General features: G+C 48.7%; 2 protein-coding genes across 4 annotated transcripts in view; both read left to right on the top strand.

The window, feature by feature from the left end:
* Positions 1-22,885, top strand: part of LOC147105952 (aldo-keto reductase family 1 member D1-like) — a 316,229-nt gene that overhangs the window by 117,039 nt on the left and 176,305 nt on the right. The gene's annotated exons all lie outside the window — the stretch shown is intronic.
* Positions 1-22,885, top strand: part of LOC147105953 (aldo-keto reductase family 1 member D1-like) — a 112,505-nt gene that overhangs the window by 45,703 nt on the left and 43,917 nt on the right. For 2 of the 3 annotated variants that reach the window (XM_086008568.1, XM_086008565.1), the window contains exon 4: positions 7,345-7,422. The exons of the other annotated variant lie outside the window; for it this stretch is intronic. In XM_086008568.1, the coding sequence (XP_085864694.1) occupies positions 7,345-7,422 (78 nt within the window). The remainder of the gene's footprint in view (positions 1-7,344; positions 7,423-22,885) is intronic. 3 annotated transcript variants of the gene reach the window in all.

Here is a 22,885-nt window from a genome sequence, read left to right as displayed (position 1 = left end):
TAAACTGGCTGAGTGGCAGGAGGCAGAGGGTGATGGTCGAAGGTTGCTTTTGTGACTGGAAGCCTGTGTCCAGTGGGGTACCTCAGGGATCGGTGCTGGGTCCCTTGTTGTTTGTGATCTACATAAATGATTTGGATGAGAATGTAAAAGGTATGATCAGTAAGTTCGCAGATGACACGAAAATTGGTGGGGTGGTAAATTGTGAGGAGGAAAGCCTCAGGCTACAGGACGATATAAATGGGTTGGTCAGATGGGCGGAAAAGTGGCAAATGGAATTTAACCCTGAAAAGTGCGAGGTGATGCATTTTGGACGGACAAATAAGGCAAGGGAATACACAATGAGTGGTAGGACCCTAGGAAGTACAGAGGGTCAGAGGGACCTTGGTGTACATGTACATAGATCCCTGAAGGCAGCGGAACAGGTAGATAAGGTGGTTAAAAAGGCATATGGGATACTTGCCTTCATTAGCCGAGGCATAGAATATAAGAGCAGGGAGGTTATGATGGAGCTGTACAAAACGCTGGTGAGGCCACAGCTGGAGTACTGTGTGCAGTTCTGGTCGCCTCACTATAGGAAGGATGTGATTGCTTTGGAGAGGGTGCAGAGAAGATTCACCAGGATGTTACCTGGGATGGAGCGCCTCAGCTATGAAGAGAGGCTGGACAGGCTGGGGTTGTTTTCCTTGGAGCAAAGAAGGCTGAGGGGGGACCTGATTGAGGTGTACAAAATGATGAGGGGCATAGATAGGGTAGACAAAGAGGAACTTTTCCCCTTAGTAGGGGGGTCAATAACAAGGGGGCATAGATTCAGGGTAAGGGGCAGGAGATTTAGAGGGGATTTGAGGAGGAACTTTTTCACCCAGAGGGTGGTTGGAATGTGGAACTCAATGCCTGAAAGGGTGGTAGAGGCAGGAACCCTCACAACATTCAAGAAGCATTTGGATGAGCACTTGAAATGCCATTGCATACAAGGCTATGGACCAAATGCTGGAAAATGGGATTAGACTGGACAGGGATGGATGGGCGGCGCAGACACGATGGGCCGAAGGGCCTCTTTCTGTGCTGTAAAACACTATGACTCTAAACACTATGACTCTAATCAAGAGTAACATCATAGCCCTGCAAGGGGTGACCTATCGGATAAAGAGAGACACCAGCCATGAGCATTAGAGCAGGAGCTCTGAGGGATTTAAGTCAGTCTCGGTGTCAAACTCCTCTTCATGAGAAGTTCTCACAAAGCTCACTCTGTTTTACAGCCATTACTGCATTGCCTCCCAAGTGCCAGAGTAGGAAACATAACAGAGGTGGCAGAATAAGTTCTAGGAAAGGAGAGATCCAGCTAGAAGTTACAGTTCATCTAGGAACCAATAAGTTAGGAAAGGGCAGGATGGAGGCATGACCAATGGGAGATTTGGTCACTGTAAGAAAGTCCGAGCAGCTCAGCATATTTGCACAGGTGTCTGAAAGTTAGGTTAAATGTTAGATACTGTTAACTACTTTGTCAAGCTGCAGAGAATGCATAATATTGTCTGGTATGCAAGATGTCACTTCAGAGACATTATTCCAAAGCAGCATTTTCTGTCCCCTATCCAATTTTGTCAGCTTGCCAAATAGGTTGGATACAGACAGACAGGTTGAATACTACAGTAAGTGGCAGCTGTATTTGTGGGAAAACACTGCTTTGAATTCTGTGAAGAGCAGACCACCTAATGTAGTTATCAAAGATTCATTTTTGATATCCTTTGCTTTTGAGTATCATGAAAGGATTTTTATGGTATATCGGATGTGGATTATGTTACTTATGAGATGGTCAATGATGCCAAACCGGAGGAAAATATTTAATGTAAAAATCCAAACAGAACAGAGATCTTTGAGGAAGTGTTTGAGTAGCTAGGTTTGGGAGCTACCTGAGGATTACTCATGGTGCCATGTAAGGAACAAGCTAGGGAGAAAGAGATGTGACAAATCAGTGCCTAACAAGTTTACTGGCATTCTTCAAGGAAATGATGGGCCTCGCTGACAGTGGAAATTCTGTGGATGTAATATTACTTCATTTAAATTCTGAGAATAGGACAAGGGAACTCAGGTTCAAGTGGGTAAAAGGTAAATTTAGGGCTGAGTTCTTCAGGCAGAGACTGATCAGAACAAGGAGTAGACTCCCAGATCGAGAAATGGGAGTGAAAACCTAGAATCAGTTCAGAAACAATTGATGTAATGGGGAGAATATGGGATCCTTGTGCATAGGTGTCATGTCATATGTCATAGAGTCATAACAGCACAGAAGGAGGCCATTTGGCCCATTGAGTCCGTGTCGGCTCTCTGTAGAGCAAGCTAGTTAGTCCCATTCCCCCGCTCTATCGCCGTAACCCTACAAGTTTATTTCCCTCAAGTGCCTATCCAGTCTCCCCTTGAAAACATCGAGTGTCTCCGCTTCCACCACTTCCGTCGGCAACGAGTTCCAGATCATCACCACTCGCTGCGTAAAAAAGTTTTTCCTCACATCCCCCCGTATCTCTTGCCCAAAACCTTAAATCTGTGTCCCCTAGTCCTTGTACCATCAACTAGTGGGAACAGCCTTTCCCCATCTGGCCTATCCAAACCCGTCATAACCTTGTCCACCTCTCTCAAATCACCCCTCAACCTCCTTTACTCTAATGAAAACAAATCCAGCTTCTCCAACCTGTCCTTGTAGCTAAGATCCCCCATCCCCGGAACCATTCTGGTAAATCTCCTCTGCACCCTCTCAAGGGCCTTCACATCCTTCCTAAAGTGTGGAGACCAGAACTGGATGCAATACTGCAGTTGTGGCCTAACCAGCGCTTTATAAAGGTTCAGCATAACTTCTCTACTTTTGTACTCAATACCTCTATTTATGAAGCCCAAGATCCCATATGCTTTGTTAACCACTCTCTCAATATGTCCTGCCACCTTCAGGGACCTATGCACATTAACTCCCAGGTCACTCTGTCCCTGCACACTCTTTAAAACTGTGCCATTAAGTGTATATTGCCTCTCCCTGTTCCTTCTGCCAAAATGCATCACCTCACACTTCTCTGTATTAAATTCCATCTGCCACTTGTCTGCCCATTCTGCTAGCCTTTCTATGTCCTGTTGCAGTCAATTGATATCATCATCGCTGTTTGCCACACCCCCAAGTTTGGTGTCATCGGCAAATTTAGAAATTCCAATAGCCAGGTCATTTATATATATCAAAAAAAGCAGTGGCCCCAACACTGACCCTTGGGAAACACCACTGTCTACCATCCTCCAGTCTGAAAAACAGCTATTTACCACAACTCGCTGTTTTCTGTCCTTAAGACAATTGCTTATCCAAGCTGCCACTGACCCACCTATTCCATGAGCCTCAATTTTGTTAACCAGCCTTCTATGTGGTACTTTGTCAAACGCCTTCCGAAAATCCATGTAGACAACATCCATTGTATTCCCTTAATCAATCCTCTCTGTTACCTCATCAAAAAATGTAATTAGATTAGTCAAACACAATCTGCCTTTTACAAATCCATGTTGGCTCTCCTTAATTAGCATAAACCTCTCCATGTGTCCGTTAATTTTTCCCTTGATTACTGTTTCTAAAACTTTATCTACCACTGATGTTAAACTGACTGGCCTGCAGTTACTAGAATTGTCCTTGCACCCTTTCTTGAACAATGGCGTCACATTTGCCACTTTCCAATCCTCAGGCACCTCCCCCACATCTAGGGAAGATTGGAAAATTATGGCAAGCCCTTCCGCTACCTCCTCCCCTAATTCCCTTAGCAACCTGGGATGCAAGCCATCTGGACCAGGCGACCTATCCACCCTAAGCATACCCAACCTTTCTAGTACATTCTGTCTATCAATTTTCATCCCTTCCACTTTTCCACTTCTACCGATATTTTGTCAGCATCCACCTCCTCAGTAAACACCGATGCAAAGTATTCATTGAGTATTCTAGCCTTGAATTAAGATGGGCTGAATGGGCTTCCTCATCTATGAATATCCTGTGATATATTTAGATTTTAACAATACTTTTGATACCATGGCTCACAATTAGTTGCCAGTATAGAAGGCATGAAATTGGAGGCAGTCTTCTGAGCTAGATTGAAAATTGGGTAAAGCTGAGGCTGGCTGTAAATGGAGTGAGCCGGCATGACAAGGGATGCTATTGGGGAGCCACAGATATCAGTGCTGGGGCCACTGCTGGTTACAGTGTCTATAGGTGACTTGCAACTGGGCAGAGAAACAAAGCTGTTGTAACTTTGCAGAAAAAAGAGAGGTGAACTAATTAAAATTATGAAGGGGTTCAATAGGATAGACCTAGAGAAGTTTCCACTTGAGGTGGAATCCAAAACTAGGGGCCATAAATATAAGATAGTCACTAATAAATCCAATAGGAAATTCAGGAGAACCTTCTTTTAGAGTGGTTAAAATATGGAACTCGCTCCCACAAGGAGCAGTTGAGGCAAATAGCATAGATGTAATTTAGGGGAAGCTAGACGAGTACACGAGGGTGAAAGGCTGAAAAGGTTATGCTGACAGGACTAGGTGAAGTAACGTAGGAGGAGGCCTGTTTCTGCATTGTTAATTCTATGTAATGTCATCAAATTGAGAATTATTTCAAACAATTAACAGGTTATATTATGAGGACAGGTTGCATAGACTAAGCTTGTATTCCCTTGAGTATAGAAGCTTAAGGGGTGACCTGATTGAGATGTTGAAAAAGATGTTTGATGTGCTCAACTGCAAAATGAGAGAAGAAAGGGAAATAAACAGTGGAAATAGCAATCAAATTCCGCAGGCTACTGGGAGAAATAGAGAAGGACAAATGGAGGCTGGGTGGCCTAATTAGTTAAGGACATGACTACAGCAACAGACAGGAAATGTTTTATTGCTAGCGGTGCGCAGACAGAGTCCATTTGGGCTGGGTTAAGACACAATTAAGTATCTGATCTAATACCATATTAGGGGTACATTATAAACCACTGTATAGTAGGGAAGAAACTGCAGAGAAGTGGCATAGTGGTTAGCACTGTTGCCTCACAGCGCCAGGGACCCGGGTTCGAATCCGGCCTCGGGCGACTGTCTGTGTGGAGTTTGCACATTCTCCCCGTGTTTGCGTGGGTTTCCTCCGGGTGCTCCGGTTTCCTCCCACAGTCCAAAGATGTGCGGGTTAGGTTGATTGGCTATGATAAATTGACCCTTAGTGTTAGGGGGATTAAATACGTGGGGTTACGGGGATAGGGTGGGATATGTGTCGGTGCAGGCTCGATGGGCCGAAATGGCCTCTATCTGCACTGTGGGGTTCCTGTGATGTGATTTCCTGTGAAGATAAGTAGCCAATTTAAAAAAGGTTTTCAATAGTAACAAATATAATGATGGTGGACTTTATCTATTCGAAAGTTCCCTTCCCCCAGTAACAGTATATCCTGCTTTCAGTGGCACAGCATGCACTTAAGATGTTTGTGGTTGTTGGAGGCCAATCATCTCAGCCCCAGGACATCGCTGCAGGAGTTCCTCAGGACAGTGTCCTAGGCCCAACCATCTTCAGCTGCTTCATCAATGACCTTCCCTCCATCATTAGGTCAGGAGTGAGATGTTCGCTGATGACTGCACAGTGTTCAGTTCCATTCGCAACTCCCCAGATAATGAAGCAGTCCGTGCCCTCATGCAGGAAGACCTGGACGACATTCAGACTTGGGCTGATAAGTGGCAAGTAACATTCGCACCACACAAGTGCCAGGCAATCACCATCTCCAACAAGAGAGAGTCTAACCACCTCCCCTTGACATTCAATGACATTACCATCATTGAATCCCCCACCATCAACATCCTGGGAATCACCATTGACCAGAAACTTAAATGGACCAGCCACATTAATACTGTGGCTACAAAAGCAGGTCAGAGGCTGGATATTCTGCGGCGAGTGTCTCACCTCTTGATTCCCCAAGGTCTTTCCACCATCTACAAGGCACAAGTCAGGAGTGTGATGGAATACTCTCCACTTGCCTGGATGAGTGCAGCTCCAACAATACTCAAAAAGCTCGACACCATTCAGGACAAAGCAGCCCGCTTGATTGGCACCCCATCCACCACCTTAAACATTCACTCCCTCCACCACCTTAAACATTCACTCCCTCCACCGCTGTCGCACCGTGTCTGCAGTGTATACCATCTACAAGATGCACAGCAGCAACTCACCAAGCCTTCTTTGAAAGCCCCTTCCAAACCTGCGACCTCTACCACCTACTACTCACACAGCATCCTGACTTGGAATTATATCGCCATTCCTTCATCGTCGCTGGGTCAAAATCCTAGAACTCGCTACCTAACAGCACGCGGACTGCAGCGGTTCAAGAAGGCGGCTTACCACCACATCTTCAAGGACAATAAGGGATGGACAATAAATACTGGCCTTGCCAGCGATGCCCACCTCCCGTGTGATCTACAGCCACTGTTGCCTGATTGGCTGCATCCACTAAAGATGCCATTAATCACTTGTGCAGATCCTGGCACACTGATCTACCAATAACAATGGCGACCTGCCTTCTCAGGGTCTGGGTTAAAAGAGAGGCAGATGCAGAGTTATACAATGGGGAATAATCTACTTGCCTCAATCTGGCAAGGAATGCTCCTCCTACCTCCATATTAATACTGTGGGCTGCTGCTGGCCCGTGTTCACTCCCCTCCCATTTGCCTCCCTTCCAGGATTTGCCTGCAGGCCAACTCGCCATCTGAAATTTGAAGGGCCTGGCCCAGCGAACTGCAGCAGATGACCAATTAGTGCCTGCAGCTCGTGAGATTTATTCCAATGAGGCCTGAGGATGGTCCTCGGGCCTCTCTCTTCAGGCGTGCGAGTTTAGCGCCTTATCATTTAATGCATGTTATCAGGCGCCATCAAACTTAGGCCTCAGTCTCTCTGGTCTAGGTGATGACACCGATCCCTCCAGATTTCTCTCATTAATGGTTCATTCTGTAGCTTTGTCCGGTGATATTATCTGGTGCACATTAGGAGCGTTTCTTTAAAATACACAGGTGGTCTCATTGTCCTGTTTGGCCCATGCAGGTCATAAAGGTTCCTAATTTCTTGAACCCCCAGTCTGATAATAAGCTTTGGGTAATCAATCCCCTGGGCTGCCCATTTCATTCAGTAATATCACTGTAATAAAGCTACTCAGCTGGGAAAAGTAGCAGATGCTTAAAGCACCTGTGAAACTGTATCCAGTCAGGAGTCAGTGCCTCAAGTAGAAGTTAAATTGGTTGGTTGAATGGTTGTGGGGAGGATCATTGGGGGATCATTCATCTATTTGCTTCATGTCTTGTAATTCTTTGTATTTATCTTTTCAGCCGGGAGATGTATATTACCCACAAGATGAAAACGGGAAGTATTTGTACCACCCAACTGACCTGTGTGCCACCTGGGAGGTAAGGTGGGGCACGCCCTCATTCTCCCCTCTCTGCGTAATGCAAGTTGCCTCTTGTTGGTGATTCAGAAACTGGTAAACAGCAACACGTCAGCAGCAAACAAGGGTGTCAGAGCCCAATTAATGTAGTCTGAATTTCAGACAAACTTTTACATGTACTTAATAGATTGTGCTTATAAGTTCAGTGCAGCTATTGGGAGCTTGTCATATGCTAGTCAAGTATTATTTAAGTTGAAATGCTAGTCTGTTTCAAGAAAATAGCCCTGTCTGCTGAGACTAGATTATCTCTGGTCTTTCAAATAATCAGGATTGAGTGCAAACCAATATCGTGGGTATGTTGTGTTTAATCGGAGTTTAAGACGGAACATAACACACTAGTTATACAGCAAAAACATACGACTGTGACAAGCAGCAGCAGATACCAGTCCAGATTGGACAGACGGCTGGCCTGCACGAACAGATCTTCTTCTTCCTCTCTCTTTCTGAACTACTCAAGAGTGTGAAACCAAAGTCAGCATTAATTCCACTCTCGGCAGTAATTCCGCTTCACTGTCTGTGAAAAAAGCTAGGGGCTTTTCAGGTCTCTCTTTTGTTCTCTTTTTAGGGGTGGACCTAGGGCAGAATATTGACAAGACCATTTAACCTATAGATGTTCCCCTTAAAACAAGGTGCCCAATGGTATGTCAAGTTCTTTGTCTAAACTTACAGATGAAAACCCTCCCTTAAGGGGTCTTATGCTTTTCCTCACGTCTTTCTTGTTCTGCAAAATCCTTAACTATTTGCCTCAGCAGATAACTGTAAAATAGCTCATGTGCCATTACAACATCTCCCACTTGATACGCAAATGGTCGGACCTTCTTGTCGAAGTATTTCTTTGCCTGGCTTTTTGATTTGCCTGTTTGTGTAACTACAAACATGTTAGTTTGTTCTATGTTCTCTACCACCGTTTCAAGCCATTTTTGGTTGGCAACTCCCTGTACTAAGGGTGTGGCTGAAGGGGTTAACAAATGGACTGGCATTCGCATTAGTCGCCCGGTCATAGCCTGGTAGGGCTATGTGGGGTGGACCTATTAGCCATTTAGTGGGGTGATCTGGTCAAAATTTGTTTAACATTGTTTTCAGAGTTCGGTTTCCTCTCTCCACCACTCCAGATCATTGTGGGTGATGGGAGATATGGGGGGAAAATTCAGTTGGTAGCGCCACCCGTTAGTGCCTTAAGAGGGCGCTAAGTGGGGCGCAAACCATTTAGCGCCCGGGCGCGGCGATATCTGCGCCTCTTGCGAAATTGACCGGACATTTTGCGGCGGCGCTAAACAATACCGCCCGATCTCCTACGCATGCAGATCTTGACGTCATTCGAGAGTGCAACGCCCTTGGGGCGCCCCGGACCGGAAATTCAGTGGGATGCTGCCATCTTGAGAGAGGACAGCAACTCCCTGCTCGACCGACACACTGGCATTCCCACGGGGCAGCACTTCAGCATCCGGAGCAATCTGATGGAGCACAGATTGCTGGCCTGCTGCAGCGCAGTGAGAGCCCCGGGGAAATCTGCCCGATCCAGCGAGGGTGGCAGCAGTCAGTGCTCGCGTGGCCTCAATCTGCGTCTGCATGAGACCAGCCACTGACTGCATTGCAGCACTTAGCATTTGCGTGGCAGCCGCCTGTGCTACAGCGAAGTGCTCCACACTCCTTGCCAGTGATTCAATGAATTCGGGCATCCTTGCCACTGCAGCCATGAGCTCAGTGTGCCTTTGCTCCGCCTGGGCGCTCATTTCAGCGAGGACCTGCTCCTCGTCTGCGTCCAGTGCAGCAGGACTCGAGGCCATACTCTCCCTCCGGGGAGAAGCCCCGTGCTTCCCTACCCCCCTCACATTGCTGCAGCCCGCTGGGTCCTGGAGTTTCACCCTCATCAGACCATTTCCCCCCTGCTCCCCTCCAGGGAAGGCGTGTCCCCAGTGTGGGCATGGGCTGCCTCGGTAGAGGGTGGCGCTGATGGTCCGGCTTCCTCTTCCTCCTCACCTTCAGCTTCACTCTCACTGGCAGCTTGAGGGCCCGTCTCCTCACCTGGTGAATCACCATCTGAAAGCAGGGAGGTACAAGAGTGGCTTTAGTGTGAGGACAGGGTGGCAGCAAGGGAGGCATGACTGCAGCGATTTAGTGATTTGGATTGAAAGTGTCAAAGGCTGCTGTTGTGAGGAACAAGTGGAAGGAGAGAGGACAAAAAGGTGATGACCTTACCATTGCTGTCCAGAACGGGGTTGGCGTCTCCAGTGGCGACGGGACCAATCACCCGGCTTGCCACAATCCTGTGGACGCGCTGCTCAAGATCGCTGAGGGCTTGAAGGTGAGGCCGCCCTCCACCGGTCCATTGCTGCTGTCTCCTATTATGAGACAGCTTGGCCTGCAAGAAAAAGGACGGCGTCTGAGTAAATATGCAGCCATGATCTTGCCTGAAATGCCTCCCATGGTTGACTAGCCCTCACTGTATGCAGCCGTGGTCTTGCCTGAAATGCCTCCCATGGTTGAATAGCCCTCACTGTATGCAGCCATGATCTTGCCTGAAATGCCTCCCATGGTTGAATAGCCCTCACTGTATGCAGCCATGGTCTTGCCTGATGTGCCTCCCATAGTTGAATAGCCCTTACTATATGCAAAGTGTGGAATGTGCGTGTGTGTTTCATGAAAGGGCCATAGGTGTTGGATGAGTGTTGGGCATTGGGGCTTTCAAGACCCTCTGGCCATAAAGTGAGGTTGAGATGGAGGGATGAAGAGGTTTTGAAAAAAAGGCACTCACTCTGACGGCCCGAGTGAGGTCATTGAACTTTTTCCTACATTGCACATGGGTCCTAGGCACCATGCTGCTTGAGGACACTCTCTGAGCCACCTCCCTCCACACTCTTCTGTACTCGCGTGGCAAAGGCCTCCTGCCACTCTCTGGGTACAGAATGTATCCTCTGCGCTCCACCCCGCGAACCAGAGCCTCCAAAGCCCACTTGCAGAAGCGCTGCGCTCGTTCCCTGGCCCTTTCCATAGTGTCTGGCTGCTAGATTTAGCCACAAGTCTGCCCAGGCCGAGATTCAAGGCTCCACTGAGCAGGGTGTGGCTGCAGAGCAAGATTGACCCTCCCCTTTAAGAACTGACCGGCGTCAGTGTGTCTGTGTTCAATCGCTAACTGGTAGCACCTGCGCTGCGCCCGCCCTCTGAGGTAGCACCTCGCTCCTCGGCCTTAGGGCCTTAAGACAGGTGTGCAGCGCCTGATTTAGAGCTCCAATCACCTCCAGGGGCGATAAAAGCCAAGTTTGCTGTCGGAGGCGATAATTAGCACCAGGCGCTAATCTTTGCACCCGGCCGATAATTGCGCCCCAAATGGGGCGATACCGAATTTCTCCCCCATAGAGTTTATGCAAGATACCCATTATACGTTTTAGCTCAGTAAAAATTTGGGTGGTAAAGTGTGATCCCTGATCACTATCAACTTGGATTGGCGCTCCCCACCTGCAGGTCACCTCACCCAATAAAAGGCGAGCTGCTGCCAATGCGGTGTTTGTTTTACATGGAAAAGCCTCCATCCATTTAGTAAATTTATCGACTATAACCAGACTATACCGCAAACCAGAAGGTCCTGTAGGTAAGGGTCCTATAATGTAAAGTTAGAGGTGGGTCCACAGCCCATCAGGCGGAGAGGAAAACTGAGATGAGGAGGAACTACTTCACTCAGAGGGTGGTAGGTCCATGGAACATGCTGCCCCAAAAAGCTGTAGAAGCTACATCATTACATAAATTTAAAACAGAAATAGACAGTTTCCTAGAAGTAAAGGGAATTAAGGGTTACGGGGAGCGGGCAGGAATTTGGACATGAGTCTAGGTTCGGATCAGTCATGGCCCTGTGGGTAGCGGAGCGGGCCCAGGGGCCGTGTAGCCTGATCCTGCTCCTATTTCATGTGTCTAATTCTGTTAGATTCAGGAGATGGTTCTGTGATAGTGGATTGGCGGTTAGGATCAGATCAGCCATGATCTTATTGAATGGCGGAGCAGGCTCGAGGAGCCGATTGGCCTACTCCTGCTCCTATTTCTTATGTTCTTATGTTCTTATGTAACAGTACCCGATTAGTGTGGGCACTTGGATTGTGCTGTAAACAGGGCAGGCAATGATTCATCCTATGGCTAACATCCATCACACAATCGGGATACCATGCAAATTTGCGTAGCTTCTGAACAGTTACATCAGCTTCATAGTGTCCTCCTACCGGGTGAGAGTGGAGGAGATAAAAAATTTGGGGTGCCATGGATGGGGGAACACAGACAATCGAGAGATCAGACAACAGCCACCGCAAGCGGGGGTTGTACATTAACAGGGGTGCAGCTTCCCCAAACTGATCCGGAGCCAATTGTGTGTCTGCAGCCCATGGAGTGGGCTGAGGTGACGGACATCCATTCTGATGCCATGCAATAACAACTGCATAGGGGACCTGGGGAATCGGTGGAGGAGTTCCTAAGCACCCTGAAAATGCTTGGCAAAGACTGCAAGTGCCGAGATGTAAAAGCCGCAGTGTACACTGACGAGCTTGTTCGCGATGCCTTCATCACAGGCCTCAGCTCCACTTACATCCGGCAAAGACTGCTGGAAAAAACGGGGTTGGACCTGAAACAGGCTGCGGACACCGCGCGATCCCTGGATATGGCCCAGAGAAACTCGGACGCCTACTCTTCAGCCCGCGCCGTCCACGCCGCCACGTGTGCACCGAGGGCGCCGCCATCTTGGAAGGCATCTTCCCCGCCCGACAGCCCGACACCGGCTGGGCCCCGCTCTCCCCCCAGAAGCCCTACGACAGCCGCGACGCGTCAGCGACCCAACTGCTACTTCTGCGGGCAGCCAAAGCACACCAGAAACCTGTGCCCGGCGAAAGGCTCCACCTGCTTTAAGTGCGGTAAGAAGGGGCACTTCGGGAAGGTGTGCAGAGGGAACCCCGCCGGAAAACCAACCGCCGGAAAACCCGCCACCGCCGCGTGTGCGCCGTGGGAGCGGCCATCTTGGATGCCATCTTGCCCGACCTCGTGGGGTCCGCCACCTTGTGAGCAGACAGCGTGGACGCCATCTTGTATCGATCAGGGCCCTACAGTGGCATCGGTCACAGTGGACCAGACCAGGCCGCACCCGCTATCCAAATCAATGGTGGACATCAAGGTAAACGGGTGCCGGGTTAAATGCTTAATTGACAGTGGAAGCACGGAGAGCTTTATCCACCCAGAACTGGCACAACAACTCTCCCTAAAGGTGGTCCCTACTCAGGGTACCATCTCTATGGCTGACAAAACCCAGACATCGACCATTCTGGGTTACTGCACGGTACAATTGTGCGTTAACGGAACTGTATATGATCATTTTAAAGTATTAATCATGAAGAATCTATGTGCGAGCGTGATCTTGGGCCTGGATTTCCAGTGCAACCACCAAAGCATCACGCTCAAGTACGGTGGGTCCCAGCCGCCCCTCACAGTGTGCGGTCTGGCTACCCTGAAGGTAAAGCCGCCTTCGCTATTCGCGAACCTTACCCCTAACTGCCGGCCAATAGCGACCAAAAGCAGGAGGTACAGCTGGGAGGACAGGTGGTTTATCGCGACCGAGGTAGACAGGCTCCTGAAAGAGCGCATTATTGAACGCAGCAACAGCCCGTGGCGCGCCCAAGTGGTAGTGGTAAGGGGTAGCGAGAAGAAACGGATGGTGATCGACTATAGTCAAACGATCAACAGGTACACCCTACTAGACGCCTACCCGCTACCCCGCATATCAGAAATGGTGAACCAAATCGCCCAATACCGGGTGTTCTCCACCATCGACCTCAAGTCAGCGTACCACCAGCTCCCTATCAGACCAGAGGACCGCCCGTACACCGCCTTCGAGGCGAACGGACGCCTCTACCAATTCCTCAGAGTCCCCTTTGGGGTGACGAATGGGGTCTCGGTCTTCCAGAGGGAGATGGACCGCATGGTCGATGACCACCACTTGCAGGCAACCTTCCCCTACCTCGACAACATCACCATCTGCGGCCACAATCAGCAGGATCACGACTCGAACCTCGAGAGGTTCCTGGAAACCGCACAAAAACTCAACCTCACCTACAACGAGGACAAGTGCGTTTACAACACCACGCGCCTCTGCATACTAGGCAGCGTGGTGGAGAATGGGGAAATCGGACCAGACCCCGACCGATTGCGCCCCCTACGGGAGCTGCCCCTGCCCAACACTCCCAAAGCCCTGAAAAGGTGCCTGGGGTTATTTTCTTATTATTCCCAATGGGTCCCCAACTACTCCGACAAAGCCCGCCCCCTCTTGAAAGCATCCTCTTTCCCGCTCTCTGCTGAGGCCCACGCCGCCTTCAAAACATTAAGCAGGATATTGAGCGGGCCACGCTACAGGCAGTGGACGAGAACACTCCATTTCAAGTGGAAAGTGATGCGTCTGACTTCGCCTTGGCGGCCACCCTCAACCAGGCGGGGCGGCCCGTAGCTTTCTTCTCGAGGACCCTCCAAGGGCCCGAGATCAGACACTCCTCCGTGGAAAAGGAGGCCCAAGCCATCGTGGAGGCAGTGCGCCACTGGCGCCACTACCTAGCCGGCAAACGCTTCACCCTACTTACTGACCAGCGGTCGGTAGCGTTTATGTTCAATAATAAACAGAGGGGCAAGATTAAAAATGATAAGATTCTTAGGTGGCGGATCGAGCTCTCCACCTTCGAGTACGACATCATTTACCGGCCAGGGGCCCTTAACGAATCCCCTGACGCCCTCTCACGAGGGACGTGTGCCAGCGCCACCGGGGATCGGCTACAGACCCTCCACAACGACCTCTGCCACCCAGGGGTCACACGGCTGTTCCACTTCATAAAGTCCCGTAACTTACCCTACTCGATTGAGGAAGTTCGGTCCCTGACCAGGAACTGCCGCACTTGCGCTGAGTGCAAGCCTTGGTTCTACCGCCCAGATAGAGCCCACTTAATCAAAGCTACACGGCCCTTTGAGCGGCTCAGCTTAGATTTCAAGGGCCCCCTCCCATCCGTCGACCGCAATGTTTACTTCCTGAACATTGTGGACGAATACTCCCGGTTCCCATTCGCCTTCCCCTGCCCAGACATGACCAGTGCCACGGTCATTAAATGCCTCAACAGCCTGTTCTGCCTGTTCGGTATGCCGAGCTACATCCATACGGATAGGGGGGCGTCCTTCATGAGTGAAGAGCTACGCCAGTACATGCTGTCCAGGGGGATCGCCACGAGCCGTACCACCAGCTACAACCCCCGGGGTAACGGCCAAGCGGAGCGAGAGAACGGGGCAGTATGGAAAGCAGTCACTCTAGCTCTAAGGACCAAGGGCCTCCCTATCTCCCGCTGGCAGGAAGTCCTCTCGGATGTGCTCCATTCGATACGGTCGCTATTGTGTACGGCCACTAATACCACGCCTCATGAACGAATGTTTGTCTTTCCCCGGAAATCCACCTCAGGCGTATCCATACCGTCATGGCTCTCCACCCCAGGTCCGGTACTCGTGCGAAGGCATGTGAGGGGCCACAAGATGGACCCTCTCGTGGAGCCAGTACACCTACTCCACGCCAACCCCCAATACGCATATGTCCGGCACGCCGACGGAAGGGAGGACACCGTGTCCATAAAAGACGTCGCCCTAGCCGGCATCGACAACAACCACGGCAATAGCGGCAAAGACGATCACAGCAACTCTTACCCACCCACTACTCTTTCATCACCCCCGGAAGAACACCGACCAACGGCACCCCCACCAACTACCCCTTCAACAACCCTGGCGGCACCCCCGGCAGAGACCCAGGAGGCTACCGGGGACACCCAGCCGACACCTGCGGCACCGCAACAGCCACGTCGGTCGCAGAGGACTATCAAACCCCCGAACAGACTAAATCTATAGAAGGGGTGAATGTGATGAAATATTCATCATCATCACTGCCTGTGACTGAGATCGGTTTCAGTGCCATTTCCCTTCCCCCAGACCTCATTGTGTTGTGTACTGGAATGTGCTGTATTGTATACTGGAATGTGCTGGAATGTGCTGTGTGTAGGTCTCCGCCCATACCTGGCCCCGTTTGTAGGCTGGCTCAGTCTGGCCTCAGCCTCCAGAAGGAAGACTTTTCGCTTACGTGTTACGTTCTAAGTTAATAAAAGCCTTGTTTTGTTCTGCTAACTTCGAGTCTCGGAATTATTGAGGCACATCAAATTTAAAAAGCCCCAAAGGGTCTGCATGGAGCAGGGTCTTCCCATCAACAGTACAAAAATTATTCCGAGCATACAGCGGTAAAGATAGCAAAGTGTTAATCGCATAGGCACTATCTGACCAGACATTAACAGGTATGTCATGAGTAATTTGGATCGCTGTCACCAGGGCTGCAACTTCAGCAAATTGGGCGGAGTGGGGAATGCATTTACACGTGAGTTTTCGGTCAGGCAGAACTACCAGTAAGGGGCTTTCCATCCCTGTGGTAGGATGATCCATCAATGTAGACGTCCTGGGTGTCACTTAGCGGAGTAGGAGAGACGGGGTGACGGTCGAACCTCAGTGGTGGAATGGGGCACTCATGGCTTCCCTCCTTGTACAGTAGGAGCTGAGGTGGTAGAGTTGTCTGCTTTGGCGTTATTTCCAAATCTCTGAGCTAACAGTAGAGTCCAATGACTGAGTCGAGTGGAGGAGATCAAAGTGTCCCCTGGTTTGAGTAGAAGTTTCAAAGGAGTGTGGGGGCTGTGGATAATCATTTTGTTCAAACCGGTAATAAACGTGAAGTGTTTGACTGCCCGAAGTGTGGCCAGCAGATGTCGCTCACACACTGTAATTCTTCTCCATGTCAGTCAAAATGTGAGAGGCGTACGCAATTGGCATAAGTTTATTAAGTACCTCATGGCACAGAATGGCAGCAAGACTCTGATCAGTGGATCCCACCTCTAGCTGGAAAGGCTTGTCCCGGTCAGGACTTGTCAGGTATGTGGCTTGCATAATGGCAGTCTTAAGAAGGGACACAGCCATGGTATGTTCGGTTGTCCAGTCACGGGCCACAGAGTCCTCTTCATCCCTTAATAGTTGATTTAAGGGTTTGGCCAGCTCCGCAAATCTGGGAATAAACGAGCGTTGGTATCCCACCAGACCCAAGAAGGAACGAATTGCGGTTTTGGATGCGGGCAATGGTAAATGCTGAATCACGTCAATCTTACGCTGGTCTGGGCTGAGCCCCTTTGGTCCCACAGTAACCCCATAAAATGTCACTTCTGGTTGTAACAATTGTGCCTTTTTTAGATTAATTTTAAGTCCAGCCTTCAGAAGAAGGTCTAGTAACTCTTCCATTAGTTCAATATGAGTCTGTTTGTCAGGTGTAGCAAGCAAAAGGTCATCGACATACTGCAGCAGACAGTCAGGTCTCGAGAAAGGTTTAATTGCCTGAGTCATCCCTTTGTGGAATATAGTCGGGGCGTTGTGAAAGCCTTGAGGCAAACATGTCCATGTATAACTTTGATCTTCAAAGGTGAAGGCAAACTTAGACTGATCTTCCGCCTAAACAGGAATACTCCAGAACCTATTTGAAATGTCAAAAGTGGAGAAGTAACAGCTACCTGGTGGAATCTGGGACAGGAGAGTGGGGGTCTCCTGAATAACGGGTGCAAGCTGGGGTTACTGAATTAAGGTTGCAGTAATCAATTGTTAGATGCCAAATATCGTCTGGTTTCTTAACCGGCCAGGTTGGAGAATTAATGGTAAAAGTGCCAATTGCTTCAACAACGAATCAATAGTGGATCGAACATAAGATTTACATTCAGCCAGAGTGGAATACTGCTTAACGAGGGGGGGGGGGGTCCATTAATCTCCTCGTCTCCTGACATCCCACCACAATCATGGTTGGACTTAGCAAAAACCTCTGAAAATTTATCAATTAGTGTATTGATCACAGTGTCTTCAGTCCCGGGAAGGGTGAATACCTCGGGTTTATTAATCGCATATACTGAATGGGCATCCGAAATAGGATTCGGTAGTCCCTCATTAAAGTGCCACCAAAGACAATTATTAGGGTAGTCGAAGACAGCACGCTGTTTATGCAGTGCATCACTTCCGAGAATACCTTTCTGGTCATGGGTGGCCACATATACAGGAGAGGGGAGATCGACAGAATTCCCGTCGATGGACAAGACTATGGAGATCAATCCCTGATTAACTAACTGGGTAGAAGCTTTAAAGCCGGAAAGATTCAGGACAGTGCCTATATAGTTGAAAGGGTTGGGATCATGTAAAATAGTTCCAGTGGAACCGGAATCCATGAGCAAAACATGGCAGCGACCTCCATTATCAGTGGCCTTGACAAAGGGTCATCCGTCCTCCCCATACCAGACAGGAGAAGACGTGGTCACTGTGGAGGCCGGTGACCGTCACTAGGGCTGTGAGTCTGGGAGCACATCTCCACTACGAGAAACAGCCAAAATGTTTTGCCCCCCCGCCCGTCTGACTGTGCTTCATGGTCTCAACTAACACCGTAAGGCATTCTAGCTGCTGCTGCACAGCGTTCAAATCAGACCCGTTACCTTCATGGATTGGGGGTTAGTAGCGTGGGCCATTATTCAGATGTAGGTTATAGCGGCAGTTGCGAGTATAGTGTCCGGGCTTATAACAGCTATAACAAATTACGTAGCATTTCTCTCCTGGCTAGGGAGGGGTTTGTGGAGTCAGAGGACCCTCCACCACTGACTCTTTGGACTCAGTAGGGGCAAGGGACGATTGAACTCGGTCCCGAGCTCGAATGCAAATTTCCACCAGATCAGCCCACAGTGTTCCCTTATGGACAGTAATACCAAGAGCATCCCTTACGGAGGGTAAGAGAAACATAGAAACATAGAAGATAGGAGCAGGAGTAGGCCATTCGGCCCCTCGAGCCTGCTCTGCCATTCAATGCGATCATGGCTGATCGTGCAAATTCAGTACCCTGTCCCTCCCTTCTCCCCATATCCCTTGATCCCTTTAGCCTTAAGAAATATATCCAACTCCTTCTTGAATATATTTAATGAATTGGCCTCTACTGCCTTCTGTGGTAGAGAATTCCACAGGTTCACCACTCTCTGGGTGAAGAAATGCCTCCTCATCTCTGTCCTAAATGGCTTACCCCTTATCCTTAGACTGTGACCTCTGGTTCTGGACTCACCGGCCATCGGGAACATCCTTCCTGCATCGAGTCTGTCTCGTCCTGGTAGAATTTTATAAGTTTCAATGAGATCCCCTCTCATTCTTCTGAACTCCAGCGAGTATAAGCCCAATCGACCCAATCTCTCCTCATACGTCATTCCTGCCATTCCAGGTATCAGTCTGGTGAATCTTTGCTGCACTCCCTCCATGGCGAGAACATCCTTCCTCAGATAAGGCGACCAAAACTGCACACAATACTCAAGGGACTAGATTTTCGTGGAGCCGTCAGGCGGGGTTTCAGGCGTGAGGGGGGGGGAAATCCCGAATTTGGGGGTCCCGACACCATCCCGCCCAGAACCCCGCCCCACGTAAGTTTCAGGGGCGGCGGGTACCCGGCCCGCACTGGGACCCGCCGAAACCAGGCGGGAAGGGATTAGTGCCAATTAACTGCCTGCTAACAGGTAGTTAAGGGCAGTTTTTAGCCTAATCCCTATTTTGAGGGGTGTCGTGTGGGATTCCCGACGGCTCCAAACCACACCAGGTTAGAGCAGGCAGGCCGTCGGGTTGAAGGAGTTGGAGGGGTCGCGATGTTGGCACTCAGGTGAGTGATGGGTGCATGAGTGTAAAGGTAAGTGTGTTTGGTGTGTCTAAAGTGTGTAAAGAACTTTTACTTACCTGTACTTACCTTCACAGCCTTTCTTCCTGTAGCCGTCGGGAGCGCATCACTCAGCCGGAACTTAAAGCTGAATGGCTGCGAACTGTGAAAAGTGACAGCCTTCAGCTGTGAGTGCCGGTAAGAATTCAAACTGAGTCTGTGCAGAATGACTCATGGTAGAACTCAGACTGTCAGTGTTTCACAGCTTCAAACAGCTGTGAAACACTGATATTTCATCTGTCAAGAACTCCTGACAGATGAAATTTCAGTCTGTGACGTCACCTGTTGCTGGGTAGCCCTTAATTGGCCTGCTGAGCCCGCTGGGCGGCTCAACAAGGTTAATCAAGGGAAAATCGCGCGGATTGGCCGGATGTCGAAGTAGGCGGACCTAAAACCCGAAAGTGGAAGTCCCGCCGCCTTCCTGACAGGTTCGGGAAAATCTACCCCAAGGTGTGGTCTCACCAAGGCCCTGTACAACTGCAGCAAGACATCCTTGTTCCTGTACTCAAACCCTCTCGCTACGAAGGCCAAAATACCATTTGCCTTCTTAACTGCCTGCTGCACCTGCATGCTTACCTTCAGCGACTGGTGCACAAGGACACCCAGGTCTCGTTGCACTTCCCCTTCTCCCAATCTATTGCCATTCAGATAATAATCTGCCTTCCTGTTTTTGCCACCGAAGTGGATAACCTCGCATTTATCCACATTATACTGCATCTGCCATGCTTCTGCCCAATCACCCAACCTGTCCAAATCATACTGGAGTTTCTTGGCATCCTCCTCACAGCACACACGCCCACCCAGCTTTGTTTCATCTGCAAACTTGGAGATATTACATCTAGTTCCCTCACCTTGATCATTTATATATATTGTGAATAGCTGGGGTCCTAGCACCGATCCCTGCGGTACCCCACTAGTCACTGCCTGCCACTTGGAAAAAGAACCATTTATTCCAACTCTTTGCTTCCTGTCTGCCAACCAGTTCTTTATCCAAGTCAATACCTTGCCCCCAATCCCATGTGCCTTAACTTTTCATGCTAATCCCTTATGCGGGACCTAATCGAAAGCCTTCTGAAAGTCCAAATACACCACATCCACTGGTTCTCCCTTATCTATTTTACCAGTTACATCCTCAAAAAATTCCAGTAGATTAGTCAAGCACGATTTACCTTTTGTAAATCCATGTTGACTTTGTCCGATCCTGTCACTGTTTTCCAAGTGCTCTGCTATTACATCTTTTATAATAGACTCTAGCATTTTCCCCACTACCGATGTCAGGCTTACCGGTCTATAATTCCCCATTTTCTCTCTACCACCTTTTTTGAATAGTGGGGTAACATTAGCTACCCTCCAATCCATGGGAACTATTCCAAAGTCTATCGAATTTTGGAGGCTGACCAGCAATGCATCTATTATTTCTAGGGTCACTTCCTTAAGTACCCTAGGATGTAGATTATCAGGCCCTGGGGATTTATTGTCCTTCAATCCCATCAATTTCCCTAACACCATTTCCCTACAAATACTGATTTCTTTCAGTTCCTCCCTCTCATTAGACCCTATGTTCCTCGACATCTCTGGGAGGTTATTTGTGTCCTCCTTTGTGAAGACAGAACCAAAGTATGTATTTAATTGGTCAGCCATTTCTTTGTTCCCCATTATAAATTCCCCTGATTCTGACTGCAAGGGACCTACGCTTGACTTCACCAATTGTTTTCTCTTCATATATCTATAAAAGCTTTTACAGTCAGTTTTTATGTTCCCTGAAAGCTTACTCTCATACTCTATTTCCCCCCTCTTAATTAATCCCTTTGTCCTCCTTTGCTGAATCCTAAACTGCTCCCAATCCTCAGGTTTACTGATTTTTCTGGCCAATTTATATGCCCTCTCCTTGAATCTTATGCTATCCCTAATTTCCCTTGTTAGCCACGGTTGAGTCACCTTTTTTGTTTTATTTTTATGCCAAACAGGGATGAACAAATTCTGTAGTTTATCCATGCCATCTTTGAATGTTTGCCATTGCCTATCAACCGTCAACCCTTTGAGTAACATTCACCAATCAATCCTACCCAACTCGTGCCTCATACCATCGTAGTTTCCTTTATTTAAATTCAAGACCCTAGTCTCTGAGTCAACTACTTCACTCTCCATCTTATTGAAGAATTCTAACATATTATGATCGCTCCGACCCAAGGGGCCTCGCACAACAAGATTGCTAATTAATCCTTTCTCATTACATAACACCCAGCCTAAGATGGCCTGATCTCTAGTTGGTTCTTCGACATATTGGTCCAGGAAACCATCCCGTATACACTCCAGGAATACCTCCTCCACAGTATTGTTACTAATTTGGTTAGCCCAATCTATATGTAGCTTAAAGTCACCCATGATAACTGCTGTGCCCTTATTACATGCATCTCTAATTTCCCGTTTAATACCATCCCCCAACCTCTGCATTACTGTTTGGAGGTCTGTATACCACTCCCACTAATGTTTTCTGCTCCTTGGTATTTATCAGTTCTACCCATACATGTATCAATGGCATGAGTATCTGAAGCGTCTCTCTCCACTCTATCGCCATCTTGTGTAACTGTAAAATGAAACTTGTATTCAATGCTGCAGGCAACTAACTTACTGATAATATATACTTGTGCATGAGAATTGTTTGAAAAATAATTGGTGACCCTACAGGAGCCACTGAAGCAAAATGGAGTAATGATGCACATTTTTTTTATTCGTTCCTGGAATGTTGGCGTCGCTGGCAAGGCCAGCATTTATTGCCCATCCCTAATTGCCCTTGAGAAGCTGGTGGTGAGCCGCCTTCTTGAACCGCTGCTGTCCATGTGGTGAAGGTACTCCCACAGTGCTGTTAGGTAGGGAGTGCCAGGATTTTGACCCAGTGACTATGAAGGATCAGCAATATACTTCCAAGTCAGGATGGTGTGTGACTTGGAGGGGAACTTGGAGGTGGTGGTGTTCCATTGCGCCTGCTGCCCTTGTTCTTCTAGGTGGTAGAGGTCGCGGGTTTGGGAGGTGCTGCCGAAGAAGCCTTACTGACCATGGGTTGGCTGAAATTCTAACTTGTCTGCCATTAGGTGAGTTTTTTTTCAGATCTGAAGAGGAAAAACCTAGGAGGGGAGTGTGCATGGAGGGTCGCTGAAAGTGACATAAAGATAGCCAGGTAGACCCACAGTTATCAATGCTGCTGGTGGGCCAATGGGCATGGTGTCCGTGATTAATAATCCATTTGAAAAGGGGTTCTTCAACCAATAGAGGTTAAGAACCACTGGACTAAGTGAATGGGCAAAACTGTGGCAAATGAATTTCGATTTAGGCAAGTGTGAGGTCATCCATTTTGGACCTAAAAAGGATAGATTAGAGTACTTTCTAAATGGTGAAAAGCTAGAAACAGTGGAGGTCCAAAGAGACTTATTGGTCCATCTACATAGATCAATAGAATGTCATGAACAGGTACAGAAAATAATCAGAAAGGCAAATGCTCTGCGAGCCTTTATATCTAGAGGACTAGAATACAAGGGGTAGAAGTTATGCTGCAGCTATACAAAACCCTAGTTAGAACAGACTTGGAGTACTGTGTTCAGTTCTGGGCACCACACCTTAGGAAGGATATATT

This window comes from Somniosus microcephalus, chromosome 16 (assembly GCF_052327205.1).
Source record: "Somniosus microcephalus isolate GS21.2 chromosome 16, FLI_Smic_1.0, whole genome shotgun sequence".
NCBI classification, from domain to species: Eukaryota; Metazoa; Chordata; class Chondrichthyes; order Squaliformes; family Somniosidae; genus Somniosus; species Somniosus microcephalus.
This window is presented reverse-complemented; position numbering and strand designations above follow the sequence as displayed.